The sequence below is a fragment of the Oncorhynchus tshawytscha genome, linkage group LG03, assembly GCF_018296145.1.
Source record: "Oncorhynchus tshawytscha isolate Ot180627B linkage group LG03, Otsh_v2.0, whole genome shotgun sequence".
Classification (NCBI taxonomy): domain Eukaryota; kingdom Metazoa; phylum Chordata; class Actinopteri; order Salmoniformes; family Salmonidae; genus Oncorhynchus; species Oncorhynchus tshawytscha.
Window position 1 is genome coordinate 10,181,761 of NC_056431.1, and position 24,578 is coordinate 10,206,338.

At 42.8% G+C, this 24,578-nt stretch overlaps 1 protein-coding gene across 4 annotated transcripts; it reads left to right on the forward strand.

The window, feature by feature from the left end:
* The first annotated feature begins 2,334 nt into the window (after positions 1 to 2,334).
* Positions 2,335 to 23,487, forward strand: ncam3 (neural cell adhesion molecule 3). Of its 4 annotated transcripts, none has more exons than XM_024392159.2 (16): positions 2,335 to 2,492; positions 5,060 to 5,131; positions 7,224 to 7,418; positions 7,990 to 8,127; positions 8,569 to 8,709; positions 8,851 to 8,968; positions 9,302 to 9,456; positions 12,644 to 12,786; positions 12,918 to 13,056; positions 15,453 to 15,620; positions 15,872 to 15,992; positions 17,673 to 17,802; positions 17,926 to 18,091; positions 21,585 to 21,786; positions 21,918 to 22,043; positions 22,448 to 23,487. In XM_024392159.2, the coding sequence occupies exons 1-16, from the start codon at positions 2,432 to 2,434 to the stop codon at positions 22,485 to 22,487; spliced, it is 2,115 nt and encodes a 704-aa protein (XP_024247927.1). In that variant the 5' UTR covers positions 2,335 to 2,431; the 3' UTR covers positions 22,488 to 23,487. The 4 variants fall into 4 exon arrangements, with proteins under 4 accessions (XP_024247927.1, XP_024247942.1, XP_024247934.1 ...); XM_024392174.2 differs by having other exon boundaries at positions 15,872 to 15,991; positions 17,675 to 17,802; positions 21,582 to 21,786; XM_024392166.2 differs by having other exon boundaries at positions 8,572 to 8,709; positions 21,582 to 21,786.
* Positions 23,488 to 24,578: the final 1,091 nt, after the last annotated feature.

Genomic DNA, 24,578 nt, shown 5'->3' on the forward strand with positions numbered 1-24,578 from the left:
AATCAAGGGATGAACATGACAGGAAGGAGGAGTGAGAAAAGAAGAGAGAGGAGGAGGGAACAAAGATAATCACAGCTGGGACCGCCACTTTTTCCCCATTGTGTGCCAACTTTCATAAAGAGCACGCTCCCCTATAATGAGAGAAAATGAGAGGCTGTTGATAATCGCTGTGATAGGCAGCCCTGATGGAAGGGCTGTGTCTCCAATGGCTGAGTGGACCACGGTCCGGAGCCTGCGATTGATTCACTATCAGCGTCGTGGTGCTGGGAAGGGCTGGCTAGCACTGGGGCCCCATGGCTGATATGATGATATGGCTTCAGAGGTGTGGCGGCCTGGTTGAGAACACAAGTGATACTGAGCTCCTACTGGGTGGCGGGACAGATAAAAGGAGTGTGATGATGCTGTGCATGTGTGTGTGTGGGGGGGTTGTGTGTGGACGTGGATAACTATACTTGTGGGGACCAGATGTCCCCACAAGAATAGTAAACAAACAAAAATTTGACAAAGTGGGGACATTTTGTTTATCCTCACAAGGTCAAATGCCTACCTAGAGGGTTTGGGGTTAAGGTTAGAATTAGTGTTAGGGTTAGAATTAGGTTTAGGGTTAGGAGTTAATGTTAGGTTTAGTGTTACGGTTAGGTTTTTGGGTTAAGGTTAGGGTAAGGGGTTAGGGAAAATATTAATATAAATTGGACTGAATTGTGAGTCCCCACAAGGTTAATAGTACACGTGTGTGTGTGTGTGTGTGTGTGTGTGTGTGTGTGTGTGTGTGTGTGTGTGTGTGTGTGTGTGTGTGTGTGTGTGTGTGTGTGTGTGTGTGTGTGTGTGTGTGTGTGTGTAGCTCAGATATTGCTTGCTAAACTGTGATTACATCACCTACCACAGTTTTTTAGATAGCTGTCATGCCAGAGTGACAGGCCAATGCTTTAACCTATATGAGTATGTGAGTGTGCACCTTAAATAGACATGTCTAGTACCAAGATGAAAAGTAGGTAGGTTCCCGGCTTGGCTTGAAACTGAACTGTGTTTTCATAGGATTCTGTGGAAAAATACTTAATTTGCGTCCCAAATGACCTTCATGCTCATTTTACGATAAACACCATGCCCTAGTTTCCAGGATGTTCACAATCAAAGGGGCAGATGCGGTGCCGGAGTTCGCAGATTGTTAATTTGATTGCAAGATTTATACTGAAATGTGTGTACATAATCTCCTCTTAACTCTACATTTGAAGTGAGGGATCCCACTGGGCACAGACGTCAGATCAAAGTCTAGTTCTGATTTACATTTGGTTGAGTTGTCAACTAACGTGAATTCAACGTGAAATCAACACAACATTTTCACCATGTCATTGGATTTAGGTTAAAAGTTTGGTGAAAAGAAGATGAAATGCCCTCACTTTGATGACTTTTTATTTGGAAATGTAGTTGTTTGTTAACCAATTAAAAACATATTTGACTTTATTTACGTCCCCGGAGAAACCTTATTGTTGCTCTCCCTAAAAAAGTATAAAATACGACCTATGGTCAATTTATCACGTCTCATACTGCATCTCTCAGCTATGTCAGAATTACTGTAATGTGAAACGAATCTATACCTTGTGCAGCGCACAAGTAACAGTTTATTTTGGAGTTGGATAATTAAATAAGTGCTCTCCATAAAATAAGTGCTCTCCATAAAATAAGTGCTCTCCATAAAATAAGTGCAACTATGTACAATCCCTGCATCTTGAATATTTTTATTCTGAGACATTATTTTTCCATTCATGGCACACTGTAATTTCGGCTACTTTGATTGTATTGTTTTCTCTTTTTTACCTAGTGTTATTTATGCTGAAAACATACATTATCAACATTTTACATGAGCTTTCCAGAGAAATCGGACACAAATTGTGACATTTTCTACAAACAGAAATTATGGGAACAGAAAAATGAGGTCAAGAAATGAAAAAGCTTTATTAAATCAAGAATACAGGTTTTATTTGCATAGCTTAATTTCATCACATTATGAATTCAGATGAACTTGCTCTTTAACTAAAACTGATGGAGTCGAGTGATAAAAATATCTTCTTCCATCTCCTCCCTGGGGGAGTGCAGAGTGCAGAGTTCCTTTTATCCGGTGTTTTGGAGCGGAGGCAGGGGCCTGCGGTGGCGCCTGATAGGGTAGGGAAGGCTACTTTCCAGCATTATTTTTCCCCGGTGCATGATCTGAACCGAAAATGTTAAGGGGTGTGGATTTGAGCAGGGGAGGGCAGCATGCAGAGATTTTAGAGATTGTGGGGTCCCTGTCTGCCTCCCTGGTTCTCTCCTCTTGCCTATAAAAGCATGAAATATATGTTTCCACCACTGTTGTTTTCGCGCGCAATTGCATGCAGCAGGTGTCAAGGACTACATCGATCCATTCATTGAGGATAGTGACAACGTTGAAGTAGAAATGGCTGAATCGATGCTCATCTTGAGAATGTGTTCCATAATGCTGGTCCTTGGTTTTTCAGGTGAGAATACAAAATCCTAAACACTTCAAGGTTTGAATATTTCTGTAAATAATCATATTAATTAGGCCTACTTTTATATTTGTTGAGAGTGGGGCTATTTTTTGCTTTTAATTGTATTTATTCGATTATTTATTTGTTTATTTGTTCATTATTTGTCAATATGCATTTGCCTATAGTTTAAATAATATAGACACATATAGACAAAAAATGTCACTGTTGGAGTTAATTTCTTTGAATATGTGGTATTTATGCTTCAGTGTAATGACTTTCTTCATTAAAACCCTTGAAATCAGTATATCAGAGCTGGTATAGCCTATATCTGATGATCATATCACTTCTACAGATGTAGGATCTTAATTTGATCAACCTGTTGCAGGAGAACTTTCCTGTGATGTAGGACATTTAAAACTTGGTGTGTGTTTAAAAATCCTCCCGAAGTTTGTAATTTCGACTTTGACATTTCAGACTTGATTTTCCCTTAAAATACATTTATCAACCCGTACAAAAATGGAAATTCATTATTATCCACATAATAATGCACATTTCCTGTTGCTGCAGGATTATTTTCATGCTGTAGCAAACTGGCTCAAATTAAGATCCTACATCTGTAGGGTTCTCCTCACAGGCAACATGGTTCACAGTTTGTGTTCTGTCATGAGATGCACTTTGCTTGTTTGTCTTACTTTTCATTAACATGTTTTATTTATTTATTTATTTTTTATTTCACCTTTATTTAACCAGGTAGGCAAGTTGAGAACAAGTTCTCATTTACAATTGCGACCTGGCCAAGATAAAGTAAAGCAGTTCAACACATACAACGACACAGAGTTACACATGGAGTAAAACAAACATACAGTCAATAATACAGTATAAACAAGTCCATATACGATGTGAGCAAATGAGGTGAGATAAGGGAGGTAAAGGCAAAAAAAGGCCATGGTGGCAAAGTAAATACAATATAGCAAGTAAAACACTGGAATGGTAGATTTGCAATGGAAGAATGTGCAAAGTAGAAATAAAAATAATGGGGTGCAAAGGAGCAAAATAAATAAATTAAATACAGTAGGGATAGAGGTAGTTGTTTGGGCTAAATTATAGGTGGGCTATGTACAGGTGCAGTAATCTGTGATCTGCTCTGACAGTTGGTGCTTAAAGCTAGTGAGGGAGATAAGTGTTTCCAGTTTCAGAGATTTTTGTAGTTCGTTCCAGTCTTTGGCAGCAGAGAACTGGAAGGAGAGACAGCCAAAGAAAGAATTGGTTTTGGGGGTGACTAGAGAGATATACCTGCTGGAGCGTGTGCTACAGGTGGGAGATGCTATGGTGACCAGCGAGCTGAGATAAGGGGGGACTTTACCTAGCAGGGTCTTGTAGATGACATGTATTTAATCTTACCTAAGGGATTCAATCCAACTTTACAGAGCTAACTAAAGTGAACATTTTCCTTGCCAATTTTCCCTACATGTACAATATATAGCACTTTCAACACATTCCTCAAGTACATGAATGTGGTACTACAACTATACAGCATCCCGAATGCTAGGACATAGGAGAGAATACTGAGTTTGTTAATCTCTTATGTTAAAAAATAGATTTTCTTTATTCTATCTCTGAGTGTGAGGTGTATCCAGAGCAATGTCCAAGCTCATCTGTTCCTGAGGCTGAATTGTAATAGGAGATAAATGCTTTCTGAATCCACCCCAGCCCATAATTTGGCAGTGATCTTTAAAATGCCAAGAAAGAGATGCCAACTAACTACTCTTATTCTAATTCCACCACATCTAAACTCATCCTAATTAACCCAGCCGGGATTGTTAAGGCTACATCATCCCTCTGCTGTAATTTGGTTTAGGCTCCAAGAGCCCCCTGACCTTGTTTTACAACCAAATTGATGATAGGGGAAAGGAAAGCAAAAGGTTGGAAGTCTATCCAACCATTTCAACTTTCAGTGGCCAACAAAGACAAAAGACAGAAAGAAAGTAAGTTATGAGGGGAAGGAGATGTGGCCATATAAGAGAATTGGGATGCAGGCATAGAGCCTGTCTCATCCACAGCCATAGAGCCATTCTCAGCCTCAGTACAGGAAGGAATAGTGTGCTGCTCAGGAAGTCCATCACTGCCAAGGTCCCTGCTTGTTTTTTCCTGGCCGCCTGTCGGCATGCTGCAATTAGTCCCCAGGAGCCTATTTGTAGGCCTAACTTACTATCTCCAGATTGATGTCTATCTGCAGGGCTTCAGCGTTGACAGGTGCAATTGAGACCTCTCTTCTTCTGCAGGTGTCCCAGGTCAAATCAATCAACTGATCTCTCTTATAAATGTATAGTGTTGATGAGTGCATCGTTACAGTCTGTTCTAGAGATACAGTGTAGAAAATACATGACAGTTGTGGTTTGGTGGTATTTGATTAATCACACTAATATATTCTTAGTCAAGTCGATAGGCATGCCCAAATTTTGGGCTCTAGGTTCTCCATTTCAATAGTTATTCCAGAATATAGAAGTTTCAAGTGGTGTTACTGTTAGGTATCTAAAAGGTTGTTCTAATATTGCTCTTCTTCCTCACTGTGTCAGAGGCCAAAATGGAAATCATCACCAGCAAACCAGATTTGTTGCTGGGTGAGAATGCCATGCTCCTCTGCAAAGGTTGGTACAATGTTCTGGCAATATATATATATATATACAGTTGAAGTCGAAAGTTCACATACACTTAGGTTGGAGTCATTAAAACTCGTTTTTCAACCACTCCACAAATGTCTTGTTAACAAACTATAGTTTTGGCATGTCGGTTAGGACATCTACTTCGTACATGACACAAGTAATTTTTCCAACAATTGTTTACAGAGATTATTTCACTTCTAATTCACTGTATCACAATTCCAGTGGGTCAGAAGTTTACATACACTAAGTTAAAGTGCCTTTAAACAGCTGGGAAAATTCCAGAAAATGATGTCATGGCTTTAGAAGCTTCTGATAGGCTAATTGACATCATTTGAGTCGATTGGAGGTGTACCTGTGGATGTATTTCAAGGACTACCTTCAAACTCAGTGCCTCTTTGCTTGACATCATGGGAAAATCAAAATAAATTAATTCCAGAACAACAGCAAAGGACCTTGTGAAGATGCTGGAGGAAACAGGTAAAACGAGTCCTATATTGACATAACCTGAAAGGCCGCTCAGCAAGGAAAAACCCACTGCTCCAAAACCACCATAAAAAAGCCAGACCACGGTTTGGAACTGCACATGGGGACAAAGATTGTACTTTTTGGAGAAATGTCTTCTGGTCTGATGAAACAAAAATAGAACTGTTTGGCCATAATGACCATCATTATGTTCAGAGGAAAAAGGGGGAGGCTTGCAAGCCGAAGAGCACCATCCCAACCGTGAAGCACAGGGGTGGCAGCATCATGTTGTGGGGGTGCTTTGCTGCAGGACTGGTGCACTTCACAAAATAGATGGCATCATGAGGGAGAAAAATTATGTGGATATATTGAAGCAACATCTCAAGACATCAGTCAAGAACTGTCACATCCTGACCTTAGTTCCTTTTTTATGTCTCTATTTTAGATTTGTCAGGTCGTGAGTTGGGGTGGGCATTCTATGTTTTGTTCTGTGTGTTATATTTCTAGATGTTTGGCCTGGTATGGTTCCCAATCAGAGGCAGCTGTCAATCGTTGTCTCTGATTGAGACCCATACTTAGGCAGCCTGTTTTCCCACTATGGGTTGTGGGTAGTTTTTTTCTGTTTTGTGTTTCTGCACCAGACAGAACTGTTTCGGTTTCATTTATTCTCTTTGTTATTTTGTTTTGTGTTCAGTTTAAATAAAAATAACATGAACACTTACCACGCTGCGCTTTGGTCCTACTCATCATCAGACGGAGAAGAAGTTCGTTACAAGAAGTTAAAGCTTGGTCACAAATGAGTCTTCCAAATGGACAATGACCCCAAGCATACTTCCAATGTTGTGGCAAAATTGCTTAAGGACAACAAAGTAAAGGTATTGGAGTGGCCATCACAAAGCCCACAAATCCCATAGAAAATTTGTGGGCAGAACTGAAAAAGTGTGTGCGAGCAAGGAGGCCTACATACCTGACTTAGTTACACCAGCTCTGTCAGGAGGAATGGGCCAAAATTCACCCAACTTATTGTGGTTCCCAAAACTGTTGGGGGCTTGTGGAAGGCTACCTGAAACGTTTGACCCAAGTCAAACAATTTAAAGGCAATGCTACCAAATACTAATTGAGTGAATGTAAACTTCTGACCCACTGGGAATGTGATGAAAGAAATCAAATCTGAAATAAATCATTCTCTCTACTATTATTCTGACATTTCACATTCTTAAAATAAAGAGTGATCCTAGCTGACCTAAGACAGGCAATTCTTACTAGGATTGAATGTCAGGAATTGTAAAATACTGAGTTTAAATGTATTTGGCTAAGGTGTATGTAAATGTCCAACCCTGGGGCGGCAGGGTAGCCTAGTGGTCAGATCGTTGGATTAGTAACCGGAAGGTTGCAAGTTCAAACCCCCAAGCTGACAAGGTACAAATCTGTCGTTCTGCCCCTGAACAGGCAGTTAACCCACTGTTCCTAGGCAGTCATTGAAAATAATGATATGTTCTTAACTGACTTGCCTAGTCAAATAAAGGTAAAAAATATATATATATATATATTAAAAAATATATCCTTAACAATTTTTTTAAATATGATACATATAATCACACATAACCCCTCTTAGCTGGTGGGGAAGGAGACATCACCTGGCAGAAAGATGGAGAGGATGCTGAAGAAGACCAGATTGAGAAAGTGGATGAGACATCGTCAAAACTGTTAATCAGGAATGCCAAGATGGAGGATGCAGGACGGTACACATGCTTATGTGATTTTGACACCGGTCACATAGATCATACATCTTATATCATCTTTGTCTATGGTAAGATGTTTAAAGTAAAACTTTTCACCTGGCTAATGTGACCAAGAATTAGTGTTGAAGGGTTTTTCTCGTATTGTTTGAGTATTGAGCTAGTTAGTGTTGTCTTGCAAGATCAAAGACGCCACATAGCTCATATCTCTGTCACACACACATGTTTGTTTTAGTATCCTTGTGGGGACCAAAACATGTATTCCCATTCAAAATCCTATTTTCCCTCACCCCTAACCCTGACCCTTAACCCTAACCTTAACCCCAAACCCCCAACTCAATTCCTAACCCTGAACCCTAAACCTATTTCTAACCCTAAAACGAACCCCTAAACCTAAAATAGCCCTTTTCCTTGTGGGGAAGAGTGACATTTTCCTTAATCCTAAACTTAGCCCCAAATCCCAAATCCCCAACCCAACTCCTAACCCTAACCCCTAACCCTAATTATAACCCTAAACCCTAAGCCTAAAATATCCTTTTTCCTTGTTGGGACCGGTGAAATATTCCTTGAGGATAGTAAAACCAAAAACACACACACACAATGACCCTTTCGCTCTCTCCATCCCTCTCTCAACTCACCCAGAGCGGCCATCCTTCGGGGAAACACTGGCCTACCATGAGTTCCTGGAGGGTCAAGATGTGGTCATCACCTGCATGGTCACTGGCAAGCCGGTGGTGGAAGTCAACTGGGAGAGGGACCATGAGAAACTGCACTCTGAAGGTAGGAGGGGTACCCTCGGTTCTGATTGTTCATGTGGTATGGGGGTCTCTTAGCTTCCTAGCTCCTCGCACTAGCTGCTGCCTGCCTGCCTGTGACCGATGCAGAGGTGGCGATGGTGGACAGGCTGTTGAGGGGCAGAAGGGGTCACGTAGCTCATAGGCTAATCCAATTTGCCGTCAAATCGAGGGATGTTTCCCGGACTCTTCCCTGGGAAACATCTGATTCAATCTGTCTTTTTCCAGAGGGACAAAACACACTAAAAATAACCACCAGACAAGCCCTGACCCTGTTTCATTTGAACACCACCATAGACAACCTTAAAGAGAGAGCTTGATTGCTTTTTGAAGCTTGGTTATATTGATGATTAAGCAGACAGAACGTGTTCCTGGCGCTGAGATGGGGCTGATCTTTCTTTTTCCTGTTGCCGTCTTTTGCTCCCAGCAGGTCGGATCACAAGACTAAAAGACAACTCTCTACAGATCAACAACATCAACAGGAAGGATCGAGGAACATATACCTGTGAGGCTAAAATCAAGGACCGGCCCATTTTCGAAAAGCTCGACATCTCCATCTCCGTCAACGGTGGGGTTACTCAAAGTGCAGTAGGGAATAAGGGATGTTTTAGGATCTTTATTTCGTACAAACTCTGTGTAGACCAGAGGATTAGGTGTGTGTTGTTGTTGACTATAATAAATAATGTCTCCTCTGACCCTCCTGCTGTAGTTCCTCCCACAGCGAAGATCCATGAGGAGGTAAAGAAAGTCACGGCCGGACCAGAGACCAATGTCTCCCTGCGCTGCCTGGTCGAGGGAGTCCCCCAACCGAACATCATCTGGACAGTGTGAGTGTGTGTGTGTTTGTTCACACTAAATGTGCATGTGTGTAAAGCCAGAGTATCCTGCTCAAAACAGTTTGCAATAACACAGAGAGAGAGAGCGAGAGAGAGAAAAAATAGTGTGTATTGGAAAGTGTATGTTTGGGTGAAGGCCTCCAGTGTGTCTATATTTATGTGGTCATTTATGTCTCAGTACACCACTAATGTGGCGTGCCATCCTGTCTGTGTGGTTGACTGTGTGTCTCACTTCCTGTCAACTTCCTTATCAGCAGCGTGCTAATGTTCTGTAGCACCAGGCCTCACTTCTGTCTGTCTGTCTGTTGGCGCTTCCCTCCTCAGCCCAGACTCTTCAGATGAGTCCCGCTACAAGTACAACTCAGACAAGAGCGAGCTCATTATCTCGTCCGTTGTCAGGAGCGACTACGGAGAGTACATCTGCACGGCCAAGAATAAGATCTCAGAGAGCAGTGCCATGATCATGCTGGATGTCTCAGGTGTGGTTTGTTAGAGAACATCAGGAAACACACTCCTCCTGGAAACAAACAGCTGTAGCTTCATAAGACCAAGCTTTCTCCAAAATAACAGATAAAAAATGGCTTGTTATTTGAATACTTCCTTCCAGATGTTTATGTTCCTGATATACAGAGATATCATGGAGAATTTGATTCTGTGTAAGCAACCATTTTCTGTCAGACAGTCTAGTGAGCCTGAGCCACTAGAAGCTGTTTCAGAAAACAAACCACTTGATCCCATTCAAACCCATTACCCGTGTCACATTTTCAACCAGGGAAAAGCAGCATTGTGTGTCTCTCATCAGAGAATTTATTTTTAATCTTCAGGTGTTTTCAGAAAGATTGATGGAAAGAATGGGCACCTTTGAGGAAAATGGGGAAGGTTCATGCTTTTTCAATTTCAGTCAAGTTCTAGGTTTAGTATTTTTTTTTTTTACATCTAGTTCTGGGGAGGGTCATGTAATTTGTAATTGATGAAATTCCAATATTTCTTAGTGTTTTAAAATTAGTTGATTATAAGGCTATATATCGATGTGTGCCCGATGCCGCCCCTCATCTCTGATTCTCCACTGGTCACACAATATCAGGTATTTTGTGTGGTCTCAATCAAATGATCCATAGCCTATAGCCTACAGGCTATGAAATGTATGCTTGCAGAAGCACAGAGCAAAGTTATATTTCTACGATAGAAGCTGATTAAACAGCATGATCATTAAACAGGTGCACCTTGTGCTGGGACCATAAAAGACCACTCTAAAATATGCAGTTTTGTCACACAACACAATGCCACAGATGTCTCAAGTTTTGAGGGAGTGTACAATTGGCATGCTGACTGCAGGAATGTCCAACAGAGCTTTTGCTAGAGAATTTAATGTTAATTTCTCTACCATAAGCCGTTGTTTTAGAGAATTTGGCAGTACATCCAACCGGCCTCACAACCGCACACCATGTGTAAGTAGCCAACGCTAGACCAGGACCTCCACATCCGGATTCTTCACCTGCGAGATATTCTGAGGAGGGGAAGGGTTGGTGCTGAGGAGTATTTCTGTCTTTATTAAAGCCATTTTGTGGGGAAAAATTCATTCTGATTTGCTGGGTCTAGCTCCCCAGGGGGTGGACCTGCCTATGCCCTCCCAGGCCCACCCATGGCTGCTCCCCTGCCCAGTCATGTGAAAGCCATAGATTAGGGCCTAATTAATTTATTTCAAATAACTGATTTCCTTCTATGAACTATAACTTACTAAAATCTTTGAAATTGTTGCATGTTGTGTTCATATTTTTGTTCGTATAATTCTATCACTATCGATTGATTAATCTATTCACAGAAGATGTTTAAACCCAGGCAGCTTTTAGGGAAACACTTCTCTCGCTGGGTTAAGCCATTGAAGAAGAGTAGCCAGCAGTTAAAACATACATTTTTTTCTGTGTCGGTAGTCCTACTCTGTCTGGGGTGGAAAGGTAGTCCTACTCTGTCTGGGGTGGAAAGGTAGTCCTACTCTGTCTGGGGTGGAAAGGTAGTCCTACTCTGTCTGGGGTGGAAAGGTAGTCCTACTCTGTCTGGGGGAAAGGTAGTCCTACTCTGTCTGGGGTGGAAAGGTAGTCCTACTCTGTCTGGGGTGGAAAGGTAGTCCTACTCTGTCTGGGGTGGAAAGGTAGTCCTACTCTGTCTGGGGTGGAAAGGTAGTCCTACTCTGTCTGGGGTGGAAAGGTAGTCCTACTCTGTCTGGGGTGGAAAGGTAGTCCTACTCTGTCTGGGGGGAAAGGTCCTACTCTGTCTGGGGTGGAAAGGTAGTCCTACTCTGTCTGGGGTGGAAAGGTAGTCCTACTCTGTCTGGGGGGGAAAGGTAGTCCTACTCTGTCTGGGGTGGAAAGGTAGTCCTACTCTGTCTGGGGTGGAAAGGTAGTCCTACTCTGTCTGGGGGAAAGGTAGTCCTACTCTGTCTGGGGTGGAAAGGTAGTCCTACTCTGTCTGGGGTGGAAAGGTAGTCCTACTCTGTCTGGGGTGGAAAGGTAGTCCTACTCTGTCTGGGGTGGAAAGGTAGTCCTAAAGGTAGTCCTACTCTGTCTGGGGGAAAGGTGGAAAGGTAGGTAGGTAGTCCTACTCTGTCTGGGGGAAAGGTAGTCCTACTCTGTCTGGGGGAAAAAAGGTCATCCTACTCTGTCTGTGGGGGAAAGGTAGTCCTAAAAGGTAGGCCTACTCTGTCCGGGGTGGAAAGGTAGTCCTACTCTGTCTGGGGTGGAAAGGTAGTCCTACTCTGTCTGGGGTGGAAAAGGTCATCCTACTCTGTCTGTGGGGGAAAGGTAGGCCTAACTTCAAGATTCCTCATGATGTCAGAGATTTAAGAATTTGCAAACAAGGACAGTTTCATTTAAAACAAGACATTTGGCATTGAAGAAATATAACTTTCTGTCCATTCTTAGCCTGTAATTTCAGTAGTTTGTGTGTTATTAAAAAATATTCTGCTAATATCTAAAATCACGTAGAATTGCATGAAAGGTTTTTAAAGGCCATTTTTTTCTCGGACCTGCAAATACGATTATAGATTTATGCAATGCTTTTACTATAAAGGAAATCTTTCCACCCATATTCTTGTCCACGGTCGACTGCGAACCCACAACATTCTGATCCCGGGCCGCAGCCCTGTGTGAAATAAAAATTCCTGTGCTGTCATGTAATGCTTACAGGACATAGAACAGTTTCTAAAACGTCACATCTAAGGCTCTGGTCTGTCAAAGAAGTAAGTATAAATGGTAGACAATGTTCCCTTCTATCCACTTTATGTTTTCATTATTATTTGGGGTATAGGGGAGGGTCACTTGTTTTACTTTTCAAGCGTTCAGGGAGGGTTTAGGTCAAATATATTTTGCTGAAAGGAGGCCCATCCATTTTCATTTCAGAGAGGTCCGTTTTTCTCCATGTAACCCTTATTATAAATAACTTTCACTCCCTAACCAGATACAATGGCAATATCTTGCTGGCTTAACCATACCAATACCTTGCTGGTCTTTGAAGCCATCTGAACGCACAACAAAATCATTTTTCCTATTTAACAGAAGATAAACATATATTGTTAATAATTTACACATATTCTTATCTATTGTAATTTGTTTGTTATTGTCACACAAAGCACTCAGTTTGTCCTGTCTCTTGTTCTGTGCGTGTTTACAGAGCATCCTGTAGCAGTGCTGAGCCAGAAGAAGATGGAGCTGGAGCCAGGCCAGACTCTCTCAGTGTCATGTAACGTCTCAGGACACCCTATGCCCGCGCTGCAGTGGGTCAGGAAGACCAACAATGACCACCTGCTAACAGTGGTAAGACAGACGATGCATTCACACAGTGGCAATAATTACAACAAATATTGGGGGAGAATCAGACAGAGAATACATTTTTGTTATATTTCTCTCCTCCGAGTTCCTGTCTGGTTGTGTTTGTGTGGATACAGGACGCTGGTGGAGGTCGAGTGAGAATGGAGGATGGCTATGTCCTGGTCGTTGACAATGTGACGTCCTCAGATGGAGGGCTGTACAGCTGCATGGCTATCAGTCCTGCTGGCAACGCCTCCACAGACTTCAGCCTGCAGAGTAAGGCCACCCTTGACCTTCCTACTCTGTTATGATAATACTTAGCGCTAACACAACATTCCACTGGACAGAGACGTCAGCTCAATGTGAATTTAACGTGAAATCAACAAAAAAAGTAATTGGATTTTAGGTGAAAAAAAATCTGAAAAAATCTGAAATATGAATATGAAATATGAAATTCCCTAAGATGATTAATTTTCGCAAATCCAAATCAGTTTTCCACGTTGATTCAACGTCATTGCATTCCATTTTTTGATGACATGGAAACAACATTGATTCAATCAGTTTTTACCTTTCTATAAAGGGACAAGCAGCCACAAACCACTATAAAATTCTAAAATAACTGAAAACAGTGGGCGATTTTAGCTAAAGTGTAGGTACTCTAAACTCAGCAAAAAAAGAAACGTCCCTTTTCCAGGACCCTGTCTTTCAAAGGTAATTTGTAAAAATCCAAAAAGCTTCACAGATCTTCATTGTAAAGGGTTTTAACACTGTTTCCCATGTTGTTCAATGAACCATAAACAATTAATAAGCATGCACCCGTGGAATGGTCGTTAAGACACTAACAGCTTACAGATGGTAAGCAATTAAGGTCACAGTTATGAAAATTTAGGACACTAAAGAGGCCTTTCTACTGACTCTGAAAAACACCAAAAGAAAGATGCCCAGGGACCCTGCTCATCTGCGTTACACCAGGAACGCACAATCCCTCCATCAGTGCTCAGACTGTCCGCAATAGACTGAGAGAGGCTGGACTGAGGGCTTGTAGGCCTGTTGTAAGGCAGGGCCTCACCAGGGCAATAAATTGCAATGTCCGTACTGTGAGATGCCTAAGACAGCACTACTGGGAGACAGGACGGACAGCTGATCGTCCTCACAGTGGGAGACCATGTGTAACAACACCTGCACAGGATCGGTACATCCGAACATCACACCTGTGGGACAGGTACCGAATGGCAACAACAACTGCCCGAGTTACACCAGGAACGCACAATCCCTCCATCAGTGCTCAGACTGTCCGCAATAGACTGAGAGAGACTGGACTGAGGGCTTGTAGGCCTATTGTAAGGCAGGTCCTCACCAGGGCAATAAATTGCAATGTCCGTACTGTGAGATGCCTAAGACAGCACTACAGGGAGACAGGACGGACAGCTGATCGTCCTCACAGTGGGAGACCACGTGTAACAACACCTGCACAGGATCGGTACATCCGAACATCACACCTGCGGGACAGGTACAGAATGGCAACAACAACTGCCCGAGTTACACCAGGAACGCACAATCCCTCCATCAGTGCTCAGACTGTCCGCAATAGACTGAGAGAGGCTGGACTGAGGGCTTGTAGACCTGTTGTAAGGCAGGTCCTCACCAGACATCACCGGCAACAACGTAGCCTATGGGCACAAACCTACAGTCTCTGGACCAGACAGGATGGGCAAAAAAGTGCTCTTCACTGAAGAGCCACGGTTTTGTCTCACTAGGTGTGATGGTCGGATTCGTGTGTATCGTCAAAGGAACGAGCATTACACCGAGGCCTGTACTCTGGAGCGGGATCGATTTGGATGTGGAGGGTCCGTCATCGTCTGGGGCGGTGTGTCACAGCATATTCGGACTGAGCTTGTTGTCATTGCAGGCAATATCAACGCTGCGCGTTACAGGGACATCTCCCTCCCTCATGTGGTACCCTTCCTGCAGGCTCATCCTGACATGACCCTCCAGCATGACAATGCCACCAGCCATACTGCTCGTTCTGTGCGTGATTTCCTTCAAGACAGGAATGTCAGTGTTCTGCCATGGCCAGCGAAGAGCCTGGATCTCAATCCCATTGAGCACGTCTGGGACCTGTTGGATCGGAGGGTGAGGGCTAGGGCCATTACCCCCCAGAAATGTCCGGGAACTTGCCTTGGTGGAAGAGTGGGGTAAAATCTCACAGCAAGAACTGGCAAATCTGGTGCAGTCCATTAGGAGGAGATGCACGGCAGTACTTAATGCAGCTGGGGGCCACACCAGATACTGACTGTTACTTTTGACCCCCTTTTTGTTCAGGGACACATTATTCCATTTCTGTTAGTCACATGTCTGTGGAACTTGTTCAGTTCATGTCTCAGTTGTTGAATCTTGTTATGTTCATACAAATATTTACACATGTTAAGTTTGCTGAAAATAAACGCAGTTGACAGTGAGAGGACGTTTCTTTTTTTGGTGAGTTTATTTACATTTGCAGTGTTCACCGTTTTTTATTTCTAATGACAATGTTCTTATTCTTTCATCTCTGACATTCTCATTCCCTCTTCACCTCTGTCTTTGAACTGCTCTGCACCTCCCTCCTTTTTCCCTATTTCCCCCCTCAATCAATCCTCTTGTTCTCCATGTTTCTCTCATCTCTCCTCCCCCAGCCTGGCCAGGTAAAGCGTCCCAGGTAAGTGGCACCCCAGGGCCCACATCGGTCCACTTCACCCTGGGGGCTTCCCTGGTGGACGGGGGCTCTCCCATCACCCACTTCACCCTCCAGTGGAAGACAGGACGTGAGAACAATTGGCAGGAGAGAGTCATCCAGTCCACAGGTAAAAACCTGACTCTCAGTGCCCAATCTATTTAATGAAATACTGTAGATGATGTTTGAGACAGTTAAGATGAAGCCAATGAATACACTGAGGACTAGAAGTCGTATCTGAACACTGATTTGCCTAAAACCAGGGGAGGCCTCTGATGACCATTTTAGTGATATGACTAGTTATGAGTAGTTTGATTAGTTTGAGTGTATACATATATAAAAGTAATATGTGTGTTCATGTACCCTGTTGTTTGTGTGCAGACCCCCTGGTTATCAAAGATCTGAATCCCTACACCACCTACTCTGTCCGGTTTGCCCCACAGAACCACCTGGGTCAGGGAGGCTTCTCCGAAGAGCTCACCGTCCGCACACAGGGCATACGTGAGTGTCACCCTCCTCTTCCTCCTCGCTCTCTCCTCACTCCCAATCGCATCATATCTAGGCAAATGCAGTATAATTATTACTAATTGTCACCAGCTATCATTGTTCAAACTGCATTACTTGTGTCAACAAGCTACAGTATATCCATATTGCCTACTGTTTTGAGTGTCTATCTACAGTTGGAGTCGGAAGTTTACATACACTTAGGTTAGAGTCATTAAAACTCATTTTTCAACCACTCCACAAATTTCTTGTTGACAAACTAGAGTTTGGCAAGTCGGTTAGGACATCTACTTTGTGCATGACACAAGTCATTTTTCCAACAATTGTTTACAGACAGATTATTTCACCTATAATTCACTGTATCACAAAAGTATCTATATCCACAGTAAAACGAGTCCTATATCGACATAACCTGAAAAGGCCGCTCAGCAAGGAAGAAACCACTGCTCCAAAACCGCCATAAAAAAGCCAGACCATGGTTTGCAACTGCACATGGGGACAAAGATCGTACTTTTCTGAGAAATGTCTTCTGGTCTGATGAAACAAAAATAGAACTGTTTGGTGATAATGACCATTGTTATGTTTGGAGGAAAAGGGGGAGGCTTGCAAGCCGAAGAACACCATCCCAACCATGAAGCACGGGGGTGGCAGCCTCATGTTGTGGGGGTGCTTTGCTGAAGGAGGGACTGGTGCACTTCACAAAATAGATGGAATCATAAGGGAGGAAAATTATGTGGATATATTGAAGCAGCATCTCAAGACATCGGTTAGGAAGTTAAAGCTTGGTCGCAAATGGGTCTTCCGAATGGACAATGACCCCAAGCATACTTCCAAAGTTGTGGCAAAATGGCTTAAGGACAACAAAGTCAAGGTATTGGAGTGGCCATCACAAAGCCCTGACCTCAATCCTATAGAACATTTATGGGCAGAACTGAAAAATTGTGTGTGAGCAAGGAGGCCTACAAACCTGACTCAGTTACAACAGCTCTGTCAGGAGGAATGGGCCAAAATTCACACAACTTATTGTGGGAAGCTTGTGGAAGGCTACCCGAAACGTTTGACCCAAGTTTAACAATTTAATGACAATGCTACCAAAAACTAATTGAGTGTAGGTAAACTTCTGACCCACTGGGAATGTGATGACAGAAATAAAAGCTGAAATTAATCATTCTCTCTACTATTATTCTGACATTTCACATTCTTTAAATAAAGTGGTGATCCTAACAACTAAAACAGCACATTTTTACTACGATTAAATGTCAGGAATTGTGAAAAACTGAGTTTAAATGTATTTGGCTAAGGTCTATGTAAACTTCCGACTTCAGCTGTATATTGGCTGGAAGAAAAATTAATCTGCCATAATTCACTCATTCCACTATCACATGATCATCCACATGACATCATCACCTGCTCGCTGACGGCTATTCATGCTCCATTATTGCCCCGCTCCTGATGACATCCTCCCATTCCATCGGCATTCGGGCCCGCAGGAGGTAAAGTGCTGACGTGACAACTCTGAAAAGTCAGTTTTTCATGGATAACCAACCTCCCTAACATGACAGTAGATTTTACTACAACAGTTTCACACACTGTGTAGTTATAAGCTGGCTGATGCATGAACACCCCTGACCTCTGTACCTACTGTACCAACACACTGCCTCTACCTGCCTCCCTCCCCAGGGGAACCAGACAGCCCGGTCCTGGTGGCCAGCGAGGGGAAGGTTGAGGGCAATATGTTCTCAATCCCTTTAACACAGTTGGACAGCGGAGGCTCCCCCATTACCCACTACACTGTCCGCTACAGAGTTGTGAGTATGCATGCGTTTTGGTTTTTCAGTGAAGAGAAAAGATCAAGACATTACAGAGTATGCAAGACCTTACACCCCCCCCCCCACCCACACACACACACCCCTCTCCTCTCTCTTTCTTAGAATAAGGTGGACGAGGACTGGAGGGAGAAGGACCTGCCGTCCAACTCGACAGTGATCAACCTCCATGACCTGCAGTATAAATCAGACTACCACGTGGAGGTGCTCGCCGTCAACCCCTACGGCTCCTCCAGCCCCGCCAAGTTGAACTTCAATGTCCCACAGCCTGGTAAGCTGCTATGGCATACTGTAGTACTGAAATAAAGCTTGAGACCTTCCGAGAGGTGGGACAAATACTGGATTGAGCAGAGTAACGTAGTGCTACCACCACCTTTCGATTAACCGGTATGTCAGAGTGAAGGACACACCAGAACTCAACAAAAGTATAACAAACAATTACATACTTTATGAAACATGTCATTTCATAAGACAACGTGGAGTATCTCACATAGGAGCCCAACTATATTTCTGTTGTCTATGCAAATGAGCCTGAGTAGAAAGAAGAAAACTGTGGTGTAAGGCACACACAAAACTGTGGCGTTCTGCATTAGCATCGAACAACCCCCGTTATATGTAACTTTTCAGGGAAGTTAGAAACCAATATACACAGGCAGTTAGAAAAGCCAAGGCTAGCTTTTTCAAAAGGAAATTTGCTTCCTGCAACACAAACTCAAAAAAGTTCTGGGACACTGTAAAGTACATGGTGAAAAAGAACACCTCCTCCCAGCTGCCATCTGCACTGAAGATAAGAATCTCTGTCACCACAGATAAATCCACTATAATTGAGAATTTCAATATGCATTTTTCTATGTCTGGCCATGCTTTCCACCTGGCTACCCCTATCCCGGTCAACAGCACTGCACCCCCCACAGCGACTCGCCCAATCCTTCCCCATTCCCCTTCACCCAAATCCAGTCAGCTGATGTTCTGAAAGAGCTGCAAAATCTGGACCCCTACAAATCAACCGGGCTAGACAATCTGGACCCTTTCTTTCAAAAATTGTTGCAACCCCTATTAGTAGCCTGTACAACCTCTCTTTTGTGTTGTCTGAAATTCCCAAAAGATTGGAAAGCAGCTGTGATCATCCCCTCTTCAAAGGGGGGGACACTCTTGACCCAAAATGCTACAGACCTATATCTATCCTACCCTGCCTTTCTAAGGTCTTCGAAAGCCAAGTCAAGAAACAGATTACCGACCATTTCGAATCCCACCGCACCTTCTACGCTATGCAATATGGTTACAGAGCTGGTCATGGGTGCACCTCAGCCACGCTCAAGGTCCTAAACGATATCTTATCCGCCATCGATAAGAAACAATACTGTGCAGTCGTATTCAATGACCTGGCCAAGGCTTTCGACTCTGTCAATCACCACATCCTCATTGGCAGACTCGATAGCCTTGGTTTCTCAAATGATTGCCTCGCCTGTTTCACCAACTACTTCTCTGATAGAGTTCAGTGTGTCAAATCGGAGGGCCTGTTGTACATGCCTCTGGCAGTCTCTGAGGGTGCCATAGGGTTCAATTCTTGGGCCGACTCTCTTCTCTGTATACATCAATGATGTCGCTCTTGCTGCTGGTGAGTCTCTGATCCACCTCTACGCAGACGACACCATTCTGTATACTTCTGGCCCTTCTTTGGACACTGTTAAAAACCCTCCAGACGAGCTTCAATGCCATATAACTCTCCTTCCGTGGCCTCCAACTGCTCTTAAATACAAGTAAAACTAAATGCATGCTCTTCAACCAATCGCTGCCTGCACCTTCCCGCCCGTCTAGCATCACTACTCTGGACGGTTCTGACTTAGAATATGTGGACAACTACAATACCTAGGTGTCTGGTTAGGCTATAAACTCTCCTTCCAGACTCACATCAAACATCTCCAATCCGAAGTTAAATCTAGAATTGGCTTCCTATTTTGCAACAAAGCATCCTTCAATCATGCTGCCAAACATACCCTCGTAAAACTGACCATCCTACCGATCCTCGAATTCGGCGATGTAATTTACAAAAAAGCCTCCAATAACCTACTTAATAAATTGGATGCAGTCTATCACAGTGCCATCCGTTTTGTCACCAAAGCCCCATATACTACCCACCACTGCGACCTGTACTCTCTCGTTGGCTGGCCCTCGCTTCATACTCGTCGCCAAACCCACTGGCTCAAGGTCATCTACAAGACCCTGCTAGGTAAAGTCCCCCCTTATCTCAGCTCGCTGGTCACCATAGCAGCACCCACCTGTAGCACGCGCTCCAGCAGGCATATCTCTCTGGTCACCCCCAAAGCCAATTCCTCCTTTGGCCGCCTCTCCTTCCAGTTCTCTGCTGCCAATGACTGGAACAAACTACAAAAATCTCTGAAACTGGAAAAAATTATCTCCCTCACTAGCTTTAAGCACCAGCTGTCAGAGCAGCTCACAGATTACTGCACCTGTACATAGCCCATCTATAATTTAGCCCAAACAACTACCTCTTCCCCTACGGTGTTTATTTATTTAGCTCCTTTGCACCCCATTATTTCTATTTCTACTTTGCACATTCTTCCACTGCAAATCTACCATACCAGTGTTTAACTTGCTATATTGTATTTACTTCGCCACCATGGCCTTTTTTTGCCTTTACCTCCCTTATCTCACCTCATTTGCTCACATCGTATATAGACTTGTTTATACTGTATTATTGACTGTATGTTTGTTTTACTCCATGTGTAACTCTGTGTCGTTGTATGTGTTGAACTGCTTTGCTTTATCTTGGCCAGGCCGCAATTGTAAATGAGAACTTGTTCTCAATTTGCCTGGTTAAATAAAGGTTAAATAAAATTAAATTAAAAAAATTAGGCTTTGAGCTTAATTACACACTAGTAGGTGACACTGCACACAAAGGTGGGAACATGTGGTTACACAGCAAACTGGACATCAAATACTCCTAAAGCATGTGACTTCACTGCAGACAGGAGCTTGGACCAATTCAAACAGTCAAAAGACCCACATGATAGGGATGAAGGCACATATAGGACCCAGCACTACAATAACTGTTCTGTCCTCCCTTCATAACCCACACTGTAATTTAAAAAGGTACTCCTAAAAACTAAACAAATTTAACAGGACTCAGCCAACAGAATAGGACACAGACATGACACTAAAAACATGTAAAAACATTTTGCTTGTCTAGCTGACGAGACGCTCCCGTGGGGTCTCAGCGTGTGCACCCTTGCTGAGCCGGCAGGCATGGCAAGTTGCAGGCCGACGTTAGGTACATATCTAAGGTGCACTGAGTAGCCTTAAGCAACAACCCCCCCAAAAAGCTTTCTAATCTGGTTGTGGTCGGCAGCCCTACACAGCAGTGAATAACACCCTCCCACCATTATAGGTGCAATATAATTGCAAGGGCTACGGAGCCTCACGTTCATCGATGGATCAGCTCCTGCGCTACCACCTTTCTGCGCTCTCACCTTATAAAAGTTTTTCCAGAGTCCCGGGCAGAGCTGGCGAACAGGCACAGGTGCCAGCAATTAGTTCATTATTTGGTGATGTCATTCCTTACAAGCTTTACCACAGTCACATACTGGAAAACGGACTATTGCCCAATAGAGAGGAAAATATCTCTGAAATGATAAAATGTTTTACTGAGTTTAAATAGGATTATCTCTCCCTCTCTGTCTTTCTCCTCTCCATCCCTTTCATCCCCTCCCTCACTCCTTCCCTCCCTTCTTCACTTTCAGTAGCCAAGATGAATAAGGGTGGGATGGGGAAAGGGGCTGTGGCAGGCATTGTCATAGCCATCTTCTTGGCGCTATTGATCGCTGTGGACGCCACCTGTTGCTATACCAACCGCTGCGGCATGCTGATGTTCCTGGCTGTCAAGCTGTTTGGGCAGAAGGTCCCTAGGATGAAGACTGTGGAGGAGGGTGACGGCACCTCTAATGGGTAACGCTGTTCTCTAGCCTACTGTCTGCCTGTTCCTCAATGTAACATATTCAGAGGGTTGTAGTGTGGTTATGTGTGTTTCTCTATATGAACCCTCCTGAGCCTCAGTTTATGTGTGTCCTTCAATGCAGAGACTTGAAGTTGAATGGGCTAGGACTACCGAGGGATAGCATCCCAAATCTGCAGACCCAAAATGGGGAAAAGAATGGGTTGCAGGCAGAGGTCACGTGCGACAAAGCGCCCCTCACCAAATTCGAGTAGGTGGCCCATGATGATGTCAGAGGGGTGGACACAGCCCACCCTCGCCCTAAACGGGTTGTGAGCCATAAGAAATGGCAAAAAGAGTCACCTCTGCACTTATAAGTCAGCAAGTGTGTTCGATCACTGACTAATTAAATTATAACTAATATACCCATGTGAAAAGTGACACCCTTACCCATTTTTTGATACCCATGTTAATTGTTAGGTAGCCACCACCCACTTGCCACTGCTAGAGTCTTTGTTGACTCTAGCAGTTTCAGAATTAGTAGGCACACAGTCTCATTTTCCTGTATTTGCATGTGCATATTTAGTCACTGAGCTAATGACTCATTAAATATTTGCATGGCTAGTTGTATTGAGTTGTATTTTATTTCTAACCTGACCTATTATTTCCTTTCAGGAAGGCGTCCCCCAATGGAGATCCTGCCACTGAGGCCTGAGTTACTGAACAGGAAGTGACATCCTAGTATCTGAAGAATGGAACCTGTAAATGTCAAAGTAGAAAGGAGGAAGTATTGTGAGTTGAGGGGTCTTAGTTAAATGTTTTCGGAGAGTTCCCAGGACAGTCCATGTTGAGAAAGGATAAGGATTAGGAAAGTTATCTGTGAACTGTAATGTCTAACATTGACAGATTGTTGTAATTTCATCCAGCCTTGTGTAATCTCATGTTAAGTGTTACATTTCCTTGCTTTTATGTTTCAGTACATTCATGTTATATTTCAGTACATTCATGTTATATTTCAGTACATTCATGTTATATTTCAGTACATTCATGTTATATTTCAGTACATTAAGGCGGCTGTAAATTGTCAGGGAGACATTCGTAGTTCATTAATTGAATCATAACTCGTTATTTATTGAAGTCTATATTCACTTTAATCTGAAAAAAAATCTGTAAGTGACATATCATTATTTAATAAGGACATTTTATCCTAACATATTAACAATATACAGCAGGGCTGCCCAACCCTCTTACTGGAAATCTGCTGTCCTGTAGGATTTCAGTCCAACCCTAATTTAGCATATCTTCAGCTAGTTAAGGTCTTGTTGAGCAGCTAATTAGTAGAATCAGGTGTGTTAAATCAGGGTTGGACTGAAAACCCACAGGATGGTAGATCTCCAGGAAGAGGGTGGGCAGCCCTGATATACAGTATACAGCATAATCACATTAACAAATAACAACGTGTCAAAATGACATCTCTTCAAGTGTTGTAATCATGCGGAATATACAGAGCTCATATATTACAGAGCTATATGATGTGCTTATTTTTAACCCAATCTGTTGTTAAATTGCAAATTGCTCATATAATAATTTTATGTTTGTATTTGTTTAATTATCCACTTTTTTACACTGTACATTGTTTGTACATACACATACAGTATAACAGCTATGCATTTTGCTATTTAAAAAAATGTGAAATAAAAACATGCTGTTTTTCATTCACTTTTCTTGAGTTTACCACACTGTAGGACTTGTGGTCTAGAAATCAAAGTTCTCTGACCACCTCAGTGTGTTTGCAGTTGGCTGTAGTTAACTGCATCGTCATCCACTGCCTCCTTTTAAGGGGAACAAGTTTTAGTGCAGAGCTATATTTGTATTTATCTAGTAGTTATTACTAAATTACAGATACTACGTAATGTAAGCCTGTTGTTGAATTGTTGGAGACACATTTTTTGCAAGTTATTATGCAATTGTTTTGATACATTATTTTTCTTGTGAAATTTACTTTGTGTCTCACTCACTCTGGTTATTTACCTGGGTGAAGGAGCAAGGCTGACATGGAGCTTGTGTAGTTGCGTACTTGAGTAGTTCATGTCATCAGGATCATGTCATCAGGATCATGTCATCAGGATCAGTGACCGGCTTGGCTGACCGTCTCATGTTTTCATAGATGTCCTCTGGTGTACACAATGTTGCTTTCTGTATCTAACAGTCAGAATACAGTCAAAATACTGAGCACTGGCCCCAGGCATAGAATGACTCTCTTGCTACTCATTGGCATACTTTAACTAACTCAAAGTTCAATGGGATTGATTTACATATTTACCATTCACTTTCATGCGAGCTGGTTTTTATTATCTAAGAAAAACAGAACAATAAATTACATGTGTAAGGTTTTTTTCGAAATGATAACATAGCCCATTCGCAATGACAACCAGATTTGCAATGACAACCAGAGTAAGGCCACTGTTAGTGTTGTACTTTCATCTGATCACCGAACTAGGGGACTGGTTTGGTAGGAAGCTTCTTCTCTGCCGTGTTCCACTTCTGTCTGTGGATGATAAAACAAAAAGAGAATTCACCCATAAAGGCCAACTAAATAGCCTGTTGTGCTTTTTTAGTAACTTTCTACTGTGGGACAACCAAATCAGCAGTTGGTGGTTGTCGATGCCAGTATGGTATCTCTTTTGAAAGAACATTTGGAAAGAAAGAAGTTGTGTAAGTCTCAGTTGTGACATGATTACGACATCAAGCCTGTAGACAGTGTATTTTCATTTGTATACAAAGCTAAAGAGGGAGGGGAATGGAA

Excerpts from the sequence above, each read along its gene's own strand:
- ncam3 (XM_024392159.2), top strand. The coding sequence starts at position 2,432 with ATGGCTGAATCGATGCTCATCTTGAGAATGTGTTCCATAATGCTGGTC. Across the intron at positions 8,128-8,568 it reads TGAGAAACTGCACTCTGAAG|CAGGTCGGATCACAAGACTA; the intron begins GTAGGAGGGGTA and ends TTTTGCTCCCAG. Across the intron at positions 15,993-17,672 it reads GTCCGCACACAGGGCATACG|AGGGGAACCAGACAGCCCGG; the intron begins TGAGTGTCACCC and ends GCCTCCCTCCCC.